Source organism: Dictyostelium purpureum (assembly GCF_000190715.1).
Source record: "Dictyostelium purpureum unplaced genomic scaffold DICPUscaffold_377, whole genome shotgun sequence".
NCBI classification, from domain to species: Eukaryota; Evosea; class Eumycetozoa; order Dictyosteliales; family Dictyosteliaceae; genus Dictyostelium; species Dictyostelium purpureum.
In genome coordinates this window covers 18,468-32,307 of record NW_003519713.1, presented here as the reverse complement: position 1 = coordinate 32,307, position 13,840 = coordinate 18,468, and the positions used below count along the sequence as shown (strand labels likewise).

Sequence of the window (13,840 nt, the reverse complement as noted above, 5' to 3'; positions counted from 1 at the left end):
TACCAAAAAAAAAAAAAAAAAGATTTAAATATTGTGGATTTTTTTTTTTTTTAATTGTTTAAAAAACCATAATAAAAATAATAAAAATATATTGTATATAATGATAAAAAAGCCACAATAATAATGATAATATTTATGTTGTGATATTATTAACAATCATGTGAAATATCTCTGATTTTAAAGAGAGATTCTGACCTAATTTGGTAAATAACAAAAATAATAACGAAGCACAGTCCTTATTTAGAATTTTAGACATACCCTTTTAAAAAGCTAAAATCATTTTTTTTTTTTTTTAATGTAGTGATTATTGGCTAAAAAAAAAAAGTATATATATACCATTCATATTTAATGTGTTTAATATAAAAAAATTATATATAGAAAAAAATGGGGAGGTGTGTGTTAAAATTTTGATGGTGGGGCTATTATAAAAACTATACATGTGTGTATGTATGCATGTGTGAGTATATTTTTTTAAAAAAAAAAAAAAAAAAAAAATGGTATTACCAAAAACAAACAAATATTTTAAAAGATACCAATAGAAGTGTATATAAAATAAATAAAGGTGATTAATTATTATAACAATACTAATATGTTTAATTTAATAATATACATTTAGTTAATATGGTAATTATTTGATTTTAAAAAAAATTGTATTTTGGAATTTGAAAGTGGACAAATTGTGCTATCTATTCCTTAAAGGGAAATGTGCGTGATTTGTGGTGAGAGGTTGGTAAAAAAATTGATGAGAGGAATAAATAGTGAAGGAGTCAAATATTATTATTGTTGTTATTGTTATTATTATTGTGATTGTGATTATTATTATTTTTTTATACTATTAATACTATTTGTGGTACCTGTTTTTATTGATATGTTTTTTTTTATACTATTAATAATAACAATATTGCTATTATTAAATTAAAATTAACACATATATACATGAGGTATATATTATTACATACACTATTATTAAATGACATGTTATTTTTGTTTTTATTTTTTTAATTTTATCTTAAAAATAAACTAAAAATTAATAATCCCACACATTAATAAAATATTGTTGTTGTTATATTGAATTTAAAAAAAAGAATACAAATAATAAAATTTTAAAAACCCTTTCCTTTATTCCAAAAGATAAAATCGACAAACAATAAAATAAATAAAATGAAACAAAACAAAATAAAAAAAATAAATAAAAATAAATAAAATTAAAATAAACAAAATGAAAAAAAATAAATAAAAATAAATAAAATAATAATAATAATAAAAATAGAAAGAAGAAAATTAAAAATTAAGATTATCTTGATTAAAGAACTGTATAACTAATGATCTTCTCAATAAAACAAAACAATTAAAATATATATATTTATATAAAAAATGATGACAATATGAGAAAAATATTAATATAAAGTAAAAAGCAAGCATATTTATACAAAAAAAAAAAAAAAAATTTAAAAAAAATCATTTGTGATTAAATTAAAAAAAATAAAAAAAATAAAAAAAAAAATAAAAAAATTTTCGAAAATTTTTTCGGTAGGATACCAATTTATTTTATCACACAGAGATACTTATATTTATTTGTATCAAAAAAAAAAAAAAAAAAAAAAAACCTTTAAGGTGTCACTTTTTTTTTTTTTTTATTCCAATTTTAATATAAATTTTTTATTTTAATTTTTTAATTTTTTTTTTTTTTTTTTTTTAATTTTCCCCCCCCCTTAATTTATAATCTCATAAACACACAATTATAATTATTATCTGTATAAATAATATAATTATTTTTGTTCAAAAAAGATGGCTAGTCTTAAATATATATATACCATTTATATCATACTATCTTTTATTATATCTATTTGTTTATCGGTATCAATTGAACATAAACAAACAAAATTTTTTGGACCAACTCCAACTCCTGTAAATAGGTAAGTTTATAGAAGAAAAAAAAGAGAAAAAAATAAAGAGAAACATAGAAATTAAAGAAAAAAAAAATATTAAGAAATCGATCGAAAATAATAATAATAATAATAATAATAACAATAAAATACTACTCAATAGATCTTTATGATAATAGAAATCAAATAAAATAAATGAATAATAAACTACACTATAAATACTAGTATGTTGAATATTGAATTATGCATCCCTCATTTTCACTAATAGAATATTACTGTTTCACCATACAGTTAAAAAAAAAAAAAAAAAAATAATCATAACCACAAATTAATATTCATCAAAATAATAATAATAACAATAATAATAATAATATGACTTTTAATAATAAATAGTGGTTTAAAAGATCTTTATCTAAACAAAATCTATCTTAACAAACATTAAATGACCTATTTATTTAACATATAATATAACCACTTCAAAATACCATTTATGCAATATATTAATAATTACAGATATACACTTACACCCACACACATACCCACAAATAACTTTTAATCACTTTTAATAAGTACCTATTTATTATGTGTTATAGTATCAATTTATTATTTACTGTTTTTTATTTATTTTTATTTATTTTTACTTTTATAAAAGTTGGTGGTGGATGTTATTGTATAGTTGGCAGTAATTAATAGTAATGTTGGTTTTTTTTAATAATCATCATTATTTATATTGACTTTATATTCTCCCTATTTTGTAATAAATTAAAAATAATAAATATGGTTTATAGAAAAATAATTGTCGATTATAGATTCTTTATTTAATTAATTTTATAACGTGTCTTTTCCTCTTTATTTAAAAAATAATCATTTATAAAAAATTAACCAAATAAAAACAATCATAATAACAGTAGTATCAATACATATTTTAAAAAAAAAATAACCACAATTCGTTAAAATTTTATAAAATAATTTAATGTTTAAAAAAATTAACTTTCTATATACTAATTGACTTTCTCTTTATAAATTAAAAAACAACTGTTCATATATTTTTTATTTATTATTGTAAAGAAATTTACAGTTTAATTCAGAAGGCAAATTTAAAATTGTTCAATTTACAGATTTACATTATGGTGAATCCGATAAACAAGATGCATCGTCCTATAATTCACAAACTGGTGTATTAAATGCCGAAACCGATGCTGGTTTGGTAGTTATGACTGGTGACTCTGTTAGTGGATATGCATGGAATGGTACAGAGGGTTGGTTTGCACAAAAGTGGTTACATTTAGTTAGTCCAATGATTCAACACAATATACGTTGGGCATTTACATGTGGTAATCATGATGATGAAGGTGATCTCGATAGAACCCAAATCGTCGAACTTGACAATACCTTCAATCTCTCACTTACTCAACAAGGTCCATCCGATATTCAAGGTGCAACCAATTACTATTTGCCAATCACTGACTCGAATGGTGATGTCCAAACTATTCTTTATTTCTTTGATAGTGGTGATGATAATTGTCAAGGCGTAGTAGGTTGGGGCTGCGTATATCCAGATCAAGTCGAATGGTATCGTACTGTAAGTACCTCACTCCGTGAAAAATATGGTCGTGTTGTTCCAGCCATCGCCTTCATGCACATTCCAATCCCAGAATATATGGACATGTGGAACTTTTACACTGTCAATGGTAGCCTTTACGATACTGGTGTTTGCTGTTTCTCTGTAAACACTGGTTTATTTGCAGCCTTCAAAGAAATGGGTGATGTAGTTTCAATGCACTGTGGCCACGATCACGACAATGACTTTATTGGTAATTACAATGGTGTCCAATTAGGCTATGGTAGAAAGAGTGGTTATGGTGGCTATGGTCCACCAGCTGGCTGGAAACACGGTGCTCGTGTTTTAGAAATTACCGCTAACCCATTCTCAATCAATACCTATTTACGTTTTGAAGATGGTACAACCGAAATCATTCCAGCTGTCCATCCCCCACAAGTTAAAGAACAATACAATACTTGTTGTGATACCTATGGCTTTGTAAATATTACTGGTAACAACTATTCAAATTGTAAAACCTATGAAGAAAATTTCTTGGCCAATAATCCAAAATTATATGAAATTAATTTAAACCATCACAAAAAATTAAAAAATAAATATTAAAAGAATAAATAAATATTGTAATAACAAAAAATAAAAATAAAAATAAAAAAACTGGTGTCAATGTATATAGTTTTAAATTTTAAAAAAAAAAAAGAAAAAAAAAAATCCTTTACTCTTTTATTTTACCATTTGCTTTCTGGGTTTAATTTATAAGCTAAATATTCGTCCATTATAAAATATGAAATTTCTGTTTCGTAAACTAAAGAGTAATAAAATTAATGTTAATAGAGTTTTTCATTATATGAAAATAATTTTAATTTCCACTTACCAACACCGTTTTCTGCTAAAGTTCTATTATTATTTAAAAAATATTGATCATTATCTAAATTGATTGTTAAATTATTTGGCTTTTGGCCGTGGGGAACAAAGAAAATTTTCATTGAATCTATTTATTATAAATTTATATATTGAATTATTAGATTGGATAAACCATTAATATTTAAATATTCATTTTTTAAAAAAAAAAAAATTTGGAATACTTACCATAAGCTTTAGTTTTATAAGGGGCAAAACCTGGTGTAGTTTGAATTTCTAAAGTAAAATAAAATTATAATATTATTAATAAATGATGATGTATTTCGAAAATGAAAAAACTGGGTACAAGCACAAAAATATTACAATTTATAGATTATTGCACAAAACCCAAGCTACTGCCCAATCGTCAATACAAATAAACAATTAAAAATTAAAAACTATTAATTATTTATTTGTAAATAGACAAGTGTAGTTTATGTGTGATAGGAATTTATTAAATAAAGTTAAAAATTTCTATTATAGATTTATCTATTAAAAGAGGGTTTGTATATGTGATAAAAAATGTGTGTTTGTGTGTGATTGAATGTACAATATGAAAAAGAGGTAATGTTTATTTTATTAAGATAAAATTGGTTCTTTTATTACGATAATTATTACTAATATTACTATTACTATAAACTATTGATTAATGATTAATGTGCTATAACTAATGTTTATATAGATCATACTTTCTGTAACTAATTTTTTAAAATCTAAAGTGTTCATATTTAAATCTATATCTTTGAGAATAAGGTTCTTTATAGTTCTATATTCTAATGACTTTATAACTCTAACAATTATTATTTTATTTTCCATTTTGATTATAATTTATATATTTATTTTTGTTATTTTTACAAATTTAAAATTAAAAAAAAAAAAATAAAAAATAGAAAAAGTTTTTTTAAAAAACAAATAAAATTAAAAGAAAAAATAAAAAAAAAATAAAAAAAAACGAAAAATTAAATCATCAAAAAAAAGATATTTTTATTTAGTTATCTATTTAATTTAAAATTTTATTTAATTTTATTGTTATATAGGGGTGACAGAAGAAATATGCATATACAAAAATATACATTACTCTTTTAATCTGTTAATTTTTAACGACTACTATTATAAAATTGGGATAGTAAAAAAAAAAAAAAACATTTTATACATTTTTATTTAATAATGCACAATATTATTTTATAATAATTAAAAGAATCTAAAATAGATTTATTTAAAATTATTACTGTTTTTGTATAAAAAAAAAAAAAATAGGGTGTTTATAATTATTTTTATTATTTTTGAAAAAAAAAAAAAAAAAGTGAAATATAAATAAAAAATAAAAAAAAAATAATAATAATATAGTTGTATTAAAATATATAAACACCTATCAATAATTCAAATAAAAAACACAAACTAAAACTACAATTATCTATCCTAATTAAATTAATTAAATTAAATTTTTTAATTTAAAATTAATAAAATAAACTAATTTTTGCGCCAAAACACCCATATAAAAATTAATAAAATTACCAAAAATTTTTTTTTTTTTAAAAAAAAAAAATATAATTTAATTGAACAAACATTATATTTTTTTTTTGATACTTATAATAATATCAATAATAGTAGACAATAAATTTTTAATAAAAACTGTAAAACTAATAATATATAGAGTATTTGATTCTCTCCATCTCAATACAATATATATAAATATAAAAATACTGTATTAATAGAAAATAAAAAATAATAATTTATAACAACTTCAACATCAACAATAACAACAACAATAGATAGTATACTAGCATTGTTTAGAGGAATGATAAAAACCCACTTTTTATAAACTGACCAATCTTCCATTATATATATATAATAATGTATGTATGAAAACATGAATCTTTTTTTTTTTTTTTTATTAACCTCTTTTCTCCTATTTATATAGTACTAAAAATGAATGACCACTATTCAGAAATTCAGGATACTTTTTTATTTGATAGTCCATCAAAAGCATTTAACTCTGTATTAAATAGTAATAATAACAATATTAACGGAAATAAATATGGCTATACTGGTATTAGAAGTATTAACAGTACACCAAGTCGTAACATATTAGGTGAAAACCCTCTAAGTATCCAAAACTCACCACTTAGTGGGATGATGGGCCATCATGGTGAAACTGGCTTTACACCATTCAAAAACTCTCCCCCAATAATATCGTTTGACGATACATTTTATAATCACGGCATCGATAGCGACTTTATTTTAAAAACAACCAAAACCCCAAACCACTACCAACAACAAACACTTCAACAACAACCACAGCAACAACAAATTAATAATACTCACCAACCTGCTTTAAATCAACAACAAAACCTAAACTCGCAAACCACACCATCACCACCATTAACATATAACAATCAATTTCATACACAATTTTTTAAATCACCAAATCATTTTGAATCATCTCCTCTAAAACTAAATAGCAATAACACTCCAATTTTTCAACAACTAAAAAGTCCTTATCACCTATCACCTGATAGAAACTCAAAATATAATATTAGCAACAATGTAAATAATAATCATCATTTCCAAAACTTAAGCAATAGTGCTAAAAAATTAATAAAAAATAACAATGCTTACAATAATGACCTTAATCATATATTTGACCTATTTACTGACGAAGTGTTAGATGTCAATCAACCAAAATCAAATACCACCATGACCACCACAACCACTACAACCACAATAACACCAAATAATAATAACAGCCCCACCAATATTAGTCTCATCAATAATAATGACAATAATATAGATGAAATTAAAAATCTAAATATTTTAAACCAAAACCTTGATCTAAAAAAACTGTATAAATCCGAATTTTCAAACGAGCATTTTAGCTATCAAAAAGGACTTTGTGAAAGTGTTTTCGAGGTGGAGCTATTAGAAGAAAACGATGGCGCAACTAGAATTATCTCTGCTAAAAAGAAAAACATGCAAACTGGCCCGTTTGATCAAAATACAATCCAAGAACTCCAAAAAAAATATGACGATAAAGTTTCACAAATTAGTCTGTATAAACTTTTAAAAATTTTAATTTCCAATCAACAACCATCAAACTCAAATAATAGCAGCAATAGTAACAACAATAAAGAGATTACACTACCACCGATCAGCCAACAGTCTCCACAAGATCAAGCCGAACTACTCAACTTTAAACCTGAACAAAGACCACATCATTCAATTAGTGATTTTGATGCTTTAATTAGACAACAAAATAACACTAATGATGAATCTTTAAAACATGAAAACTTATTAAAAAATCATATTTCATTTTATAAAAATAATGTTAAAAAAAGGTAAATTTTAAATTATTTTATTTTATTTATAAATTACTAATTATAATTTACTAATTTAAAATAAAAATATTTTATAGTTTTAAACAAAATTTTAAAAAAAGAAAAGAAAAATTCAGTGAAAGAATTGAAATTATTAATAATACAATCAGGGATCATCACAACCAACAGTTACAAGCACAATCCAATGTCTATCAATAACACAAATAAAATATCCATATTTTTTAAAAAAAAAAAAAAAAAAACAAATAAAAAAAAACAAGAAAAAAAAAAACAAATCAAAAACCAAAATTTTGGAAATAGCAACTCCAATTTTAAAATCTATTTATTTTTTATATATATGCATATTATTAAAATAATTTTAAAAAATAAAATAAATAAAAAATTAAACTTATAAAAAAAAAACCAAATTACAATGCATTATAATAATCTTTATTTATAAAATATTTTTTGTTAAAACAAAGTCCAATTTTTTAAAAAAAAAATATTATTTAATCAAAAAAATTTAAAATTATATTTTTATTTTTGTGTGGGTATTATTTTATCTCTACCTTTTTTTATTTTTTTTTTTTTTTGTTTTTTTTTTTATTTATTTTTATTTTTTTTATAATTAAAACTTTAACTTAAAGTTAATTTATAAAAATAAAATATTTTAAATGTAATAATAAATGAATATTAATTTTTTTTTTTTATAGTATCGTTCGGTAGTTGGCCAATTTTATATGCGCAAAAAAAAAAATTTTAAAAAAAAAATTTTTAAAAAAAAAAAATTAATTTTTTTAAAAAAAATAATTGCGAAAAAGTTTGTTTTTTAGTTTAGCTCAATATACAGTAAAGATGGTACGCATAGAGATTATCTATATTTTCAATGAGAGAAGAGAGAGTGTGCCGCAATGAAATTATTATTTATCTATTGGATTAATCATTTATCCTTTATCAAATCAATCAATCTTTCAATAAAATTTATAATATAATAATTATAACAATCTATCATCAATTTGGATCATGATACATACACTGGATAGTGGATAGCCCTCTCTCGTCTCAAATTGCAGGTTTCACAATACATATACTAATTAGATTATGATAAATAAAATTAGATTCACGAATACCAAGTTGTTGGTCGTCACGTACCAACTGAAAGAGATGCCAGTCCAAAGATCTTCAGAATGAGACTCTTTGCTCAAACTCCAATCCACGCTAAGAGCCGTTTCTGGTATTTCTTATCTAAAATCAACAAGATGAAGAAAGCTACTGGTGAAATCTTAAACGTCACTGAAATCTTCGAAGACAAACCACAAAAAGTCAAGAACTTTGGTGTCTTCATCAGATATAACTCAAGATCAGGTACCCACAACATCTACAAAGAATATAGAGACTTAACCAGATGTGGTGCTATCGCTCAAATGTAAATATAAATTATTATATATATTATAACAAATTATAGGTTTTAGAATATAATGTTAATTGCGATTTTAATTTTTTTTTAAAAAAAATAATAATAGGTACGACGAAATGGCCTCACGTCATTCAGCTCGTGAACAATCAATCCACATTATTGATATCAAAGAAATCGCTGCTGGTTTAACCCGTCGTACCAACACCAAACAATTCCACGATAGCAAAATCAAATTCCCACTCACCCACAGAATCCAAAAAACCAACTCAACTTTCGTTGCTAATCGTCCAACTACTTTCTTCTGTTAGAGGTCATCTGTTTTAAATAAATAGAAATCTATATAAAAAAAAAATTAAACTCGACCCCATTTTATCGACTTTTTTTTATTTATTTTTTATTTTAGTTTATACCATTTACGTTTATTTATTTTATTTTTTATTTTTTTTATTTTATTTTATTTTATTTTTTATTTCATTATTTGCTATTTTTCAAAAAATCACAAAGAAAAAGTATTTTCTTTTCCATCTAACATACATATGCATAGCATCCATGCAGGTTGTCAATTCGTCTCGGTTCGAGTCTCTGTTTAAATTTAACCCCGCCATAAAAAAAAAAAAAAAAAATTTCAAAAAAATATGTATCTCTTTCTGTAATAATTAATTATTAATTAATTACAATGACAGATAAAATTTAACAAGAAAAAAAAAACACACAATTTAGTGTTTTGCACACTTACAACTTTCAGTTCTTTTTATTTTTTAATTTTATTTTATTTTTTTTCCTTTTTTTTTTTTTTTAAATCAATTTCGATATGTTGTGTTTTTTGATAAAGAAAACAATCATAAACAAAGTGATTATTATAAAAACCACCATTTTGTGTCAATCAATTATAATAATTTTATAATAAATTAATTAAAAAAAAAAAATTTAAAAAAAAATTATAATATCTTTTACTTTTTTTTGAATTTTATTTATTTTTTTTTTTTTTAATTTTTATTTTTTTTTTATAAAAATTAAAAATAACTTTTTTCAAAGTAACTAATACCTTAAAAAAAAGAAAAAAGAGGTTTTGTTTTGTGATTATTTTACACACACACCTGATCAAATATAAATATACACACACAAAATACACATATAAAAACACCCTATTTTATAACCGAATAAGTAATCTTAATTTTTTTTTTTTTCATTTTTGTAAAAACAAATAATTAATTGGGGGTTAAAATTTTTTTTTTTTTTTTTTAAATTTTTAAAAAAAATTTTTATTCATTTTGTAATAATATCGTTTTAAAAAAACAGATAAAATAATAATAGGTTCGAATAATAATTATAATAGCCAATAATAATTATAACCAATTATATAAATAGTAAAATAATAAATTGTAATTTTATATATATATAACATCTATTTTAACTTTTATTAAATAGATTATTGTTTAAATAATTAATTAGTTTTAATTATTTAAGATTTTTAATTATTTAAAAAAAGAATGATAGATCAAAGTGAAATAAGTAATACTCCAAGTATTAGTGTATCAAGAGTAGGGATGCTGGGATACGACAGTGTGGGTAGTGGGAGTGGTCAAAATATGATGGATGATACAGCTAGTAACATTAGTGGTAGCGTTAGTAGTTTTTATACCAGATCATCGATGAAGAATAGAAATTTAATATTAAGTAATGGCAATAGCAGTGTCAGAAGTAATCATAGCAATAATAATAATCAGTCTCCTGAAAAACCAAAAAAGAAATTTGGAATTTTACATCATTCAATTCATTTTTCAAGTATAGGAGGGTTGTTTTCAATGCAAAATCTTCCAAATCAAAAATCATTCACAGATTTAGGCCAAAAAATATTTCATGGTAAAGGAATAAGGAAGCTAAGATCGATGAAACGAAGAAGGAATGCAAAGAAATCAACAAAGTCTTATGCTAGACGTAAGAAGATTAGTCAGTTAATGAATTCAAAGTGGGCAATGATTGTGATGATAGTGGCAACCATTTATCTCTTGTATATTGATGATTTGCTTTTAACAACTTTGGCACCCAATACATCAGCATCCTATAATATAGTCTCTGTAATCAAAGTTATTGTATTTTTAATTTTTGTAATCGATATGATATTTCAAATATATGTTCAACGTTTAAATTATGTGTTGACATTGTTCTTCCCCATCGATTTAGTTTCCATCGCTTCTTTGGTACCCGATGTAATTGGTTATATTTTTGGTTTAACCAGTATTGTATATGCACTCAATAGTTTGTCCATCTCAAGAACTGCTCGTGTCGCTAGAATGGCCTCTCGTTTATCAAGAATAGCAAGAATTATAAACTTTTTCGATGTTTTTCAGTGTGGTAAAAGAGTACAAGAAAAGAATAAAAATGAAATTCAGTTATCAGTCGAGCCTAGCACCATTGGTAAGAAGCTTTTATCTAAAACTTCACACAAGATCGTGGTAATGTGTTTGTTGATTGTATTAATCACCATTTTGACATCACCCACACTGGATCAACATAAATACTTTTTTTCAATTCTAGAGTTATTGGTTATATCAGCCACACAAAATGGTCTTGCATCACCAGCATTCCAAGCAGCATTCAATGATATTCAAGAAAATAGAGATACTGTCGATTTATTGTACCTCAATATCAACAATACATTGGTTTATCAGTCACCAATCGATACAGATCTCTGGTACCCAAGTTATATCATCAAAATCGATAGTGATAATAATGAAATGTGGGTTAATAATCAACGTAACGAACAAATTTTAGCTGCTCTTAGTATAACGATGACAACATGTTTAATCATCATTCTTTGTGTTGGTACCTTGTTAATTTCATATGATTTCCAAAAATTAGTAATCAAACCAATCGAAAGAATGATATCCCTTATAAAGAAAATTAGTTCAATGGATAGAGGTTATGGCAGCGATTACGACGATTCTGATCAAGATGAATACACTGGTGGTGCAGATGGTGTCGATGATGAGGGAGGTGATGCCCAAATGGCCGATATGGAAGTTGGAGGTTTCAGTAGTGGTGGTGAATCTGATTTCGAAAGCTTTGGTGATTATGGAACTGAGGAGCATGAAACTGAAATCTTAGTTGAAGTTTTAACAGATTTAGCATCAAAAAAAATGGTAATTAAAAATATCTATACATGTATATATTCATTAATAAGAGCCCAATATTAAATAATATTTTTTTTTTAGAATAATTTTAATAAAGAACAACAGGCACAAGAAGCAAAGCAACAGGTTATAAATGGATTAAATTATTTGGTTGCAGGTATCAAAGCATATTCACAAAGAAAACATTATAATGGCGAATTAAAGGTTTATTCAAGAAGAGGTAGAATCGTTAAAGAGTTATTAACTACAGAGCAATCTTATGTAAATTCATTAAATATTGCAGTTGAACACTTTTTAATTCCAATTAGAACCAATAGTCATATTTCGAATGAAGATTCTACAACCATTTTTTCAAATATAGAAGTTGTACATCAGTTTAATAAGGGATTTTTAGAGATTATCGAAGAAAAAGTAAATAATTGGCATTTTAACCAATCGATCGGTGAATCATTTAGCTATATGGAAAGTGCAACCCAATCTTACAGTACCTATGTAAATAATTATAATAATGCAATCAAGGCATTAGAGGATGCTAAAAAAGAAGAAAAGTTTGCAGAGTTCCTTCAAGAAACTAGAGAACAAAAAGCCAAAGGTATAGAGTTGGTTGGCTATTTAATCATGCCCATTCAAAGAATGCCTCGTTATGTTATGTTGCTAGAGGATCTCTTAAAGCACACACACCAACAACACTATGATTACGAGCACATCGATAATGCAGTAAAGAATTTAAAGAAGATTACAGTCCAGTTAAATGAAAGAAAGAGAGAAAGTGAAAATAAACAATCCATTCAAGACATTTACATGAAATTAGTTCCACCAGTCCAAGATATTCTCGTACCAGGTAATAGTATAGTAATGCAATCAAAATTAAAGCAGGATGGTGACAAATTCTACTTTTTCCTTTTCAATAGTGGTCTATTAAAAGCAGCAAAACATGAAAATGAATTACACGTAAAACAATACATACCAATCAAAGATATTGTAGTCCAGTTATCTGTGCTTCAAGATGTACCATCATTAAAGTTCTTTAATGCATTCCAAATTAAAATTGAAGATGAAATGGTATTGGTATTTGCTAAAACACCTGAACAACGTCAAGAGTGGATTACTGCATTTGCACAATTTACAAAAGTTCAAACTCAACGTACAAAATCAGTTTTGATGATGAATAATCATTTACGTAAATCCACCATCTCAAGAAATAGTTTAGGTGGTAGTTTAACTCAATCCCAATCACCTTCTTTAAATCACAGCAGATTATCAGTTTCATCAGCTTCGTCAAAAAAGCAATAGGTTAAATTTTATTGTTAAAAAATAAAATATATAGAATAAAAGATTAATTATAAAATTAATCTACTTTAAAATACATAATTTATTTATTATGTTGTTTTAATCAATATTTACATTTTTTTATTTTTTTTTATATTTATTTATATTAATTTGTATTTGTATTTATTTTTTATTAACTTTTAAAATTTTTATTTAAATTATATATTATAATAAATTTAAATTTGTATTTGGAAAATAAAATTATTTTTATAATTTGGAAGTGAACTGCTTTCCCTCTTATTTTTGGGTTAAACGGCTATTTTTTCAAATTTAAATTTTTCAAAATTTTTTTTTTTTTTTTT

General features: G+C 23.7%; 5 protein-coding genes across 5 annotated transcripts; 4 read left to right on the top strand and 1 right to left on the bottom strand.

Annotated features, from left to right (window-relative positions):
* Positions 1-1,726: 1,726 nt before the first annotated feature.
* DICPUDRAFT_99492 (uncharacterized protein) lies at positions 1,727-4,050 on the top strand (the record flags this gene model as incomplete). Its single annotated transcript, XM_003292839.1, has 2 exons — positions 1,727-1,916; positions 2,955-4,050. Exons 1-2 carry the CDS (start codon positions 1,789-1,791, stop codon positions 4,048-4,050), a joined length of 1,224 nt encoding a protein of 407 aa, XP_003292887.1. The 5' UTR covers positions 1,727-1,788.
* A 122-nt stretch (positions 4,051-4,172) lies between these two features.
* Positions 4,173-5,160, bottom strand: DICPUDRAFT_41247 (uncharacterized protein; the record flags this gene model as incomplete). Its single annotated transcript, XM_003292831.1, has 4 exons — positions 4,173-4,249; positions 4,319-4,435; positions 4,534-4,581; positions 5,034-5,160. The coding sequence occupies 4 exons, from the start codon at positions 5,158-5,160 to the stop codon at positions 4,173-4,175; spliced, it is 369 nt and encodes a 122-aa protein (XP_003292879.1).
* Positions 5,161-5,907: 747 nt separating this feature from the next.
* Positions 5,908-7,963, top strand: DICPUDRAFT_99491 (uncharacterized protein). Its single transcript, XM_003292838.1, has 3 exons — positions 5,908-6,200; positions 6,266-7,679; positions 7,757-7,963. Exons 2-3 carry the CDS (start codon positions 6,274-6,276, stop codon positions 7,875-7,877), a joined length of 1,527 nt encoding a protein of 508 aa, XP_003292886.1. The 5' UTR covers positions 5,908-6,200; positions 6,266-6,273; the 3' UTR covers positions 7,878-7,963.
* A 537-nt stretch (positions 7,964-8,500) lies between these two features.
* On the top strand, positions 8,501-9,441 carry DICPUDRAFT_50675 (ribosomal protein L18a). The gene is made up of 3 exons (XM_003292837.1): positions 8,501-8,516; positions 8,777-9,084; positions 9,182-9,441. The coding sequence occupies exons 1-3, from the start codon at positions 8,514-8,516 to the stop codon at positions 9,381-9,383; spliced, it is 513 nt and encodes a 170-aa protein (XP_003292885.1). The 5' UTR covers positions 8,501-8,513; the 3' UTR covers positions 9,384-9,441.
* Positions 9,442-10,565: 1,124 nt separating this feature from the next.
* Positions 10,566-13,502, top strand: DICPUDRAFT_41248 (uncharacterized protein; the record flags this gene model as incomplete). Its single annotated transcript, XM_003292836.1, has 2 exons — positions 10,566-12,218; positions 12,291-13,502. 2 exons carry the CDS (start codon positions 10,566-10,568, stop codon positions 13,500-13,502), a joined length of 2,865 nt encoding a protein of 954 aa, XP_003292884.1.
* Between the last annotated feature and the right edge of the window lie 338 nt (positions 13,503-13,840).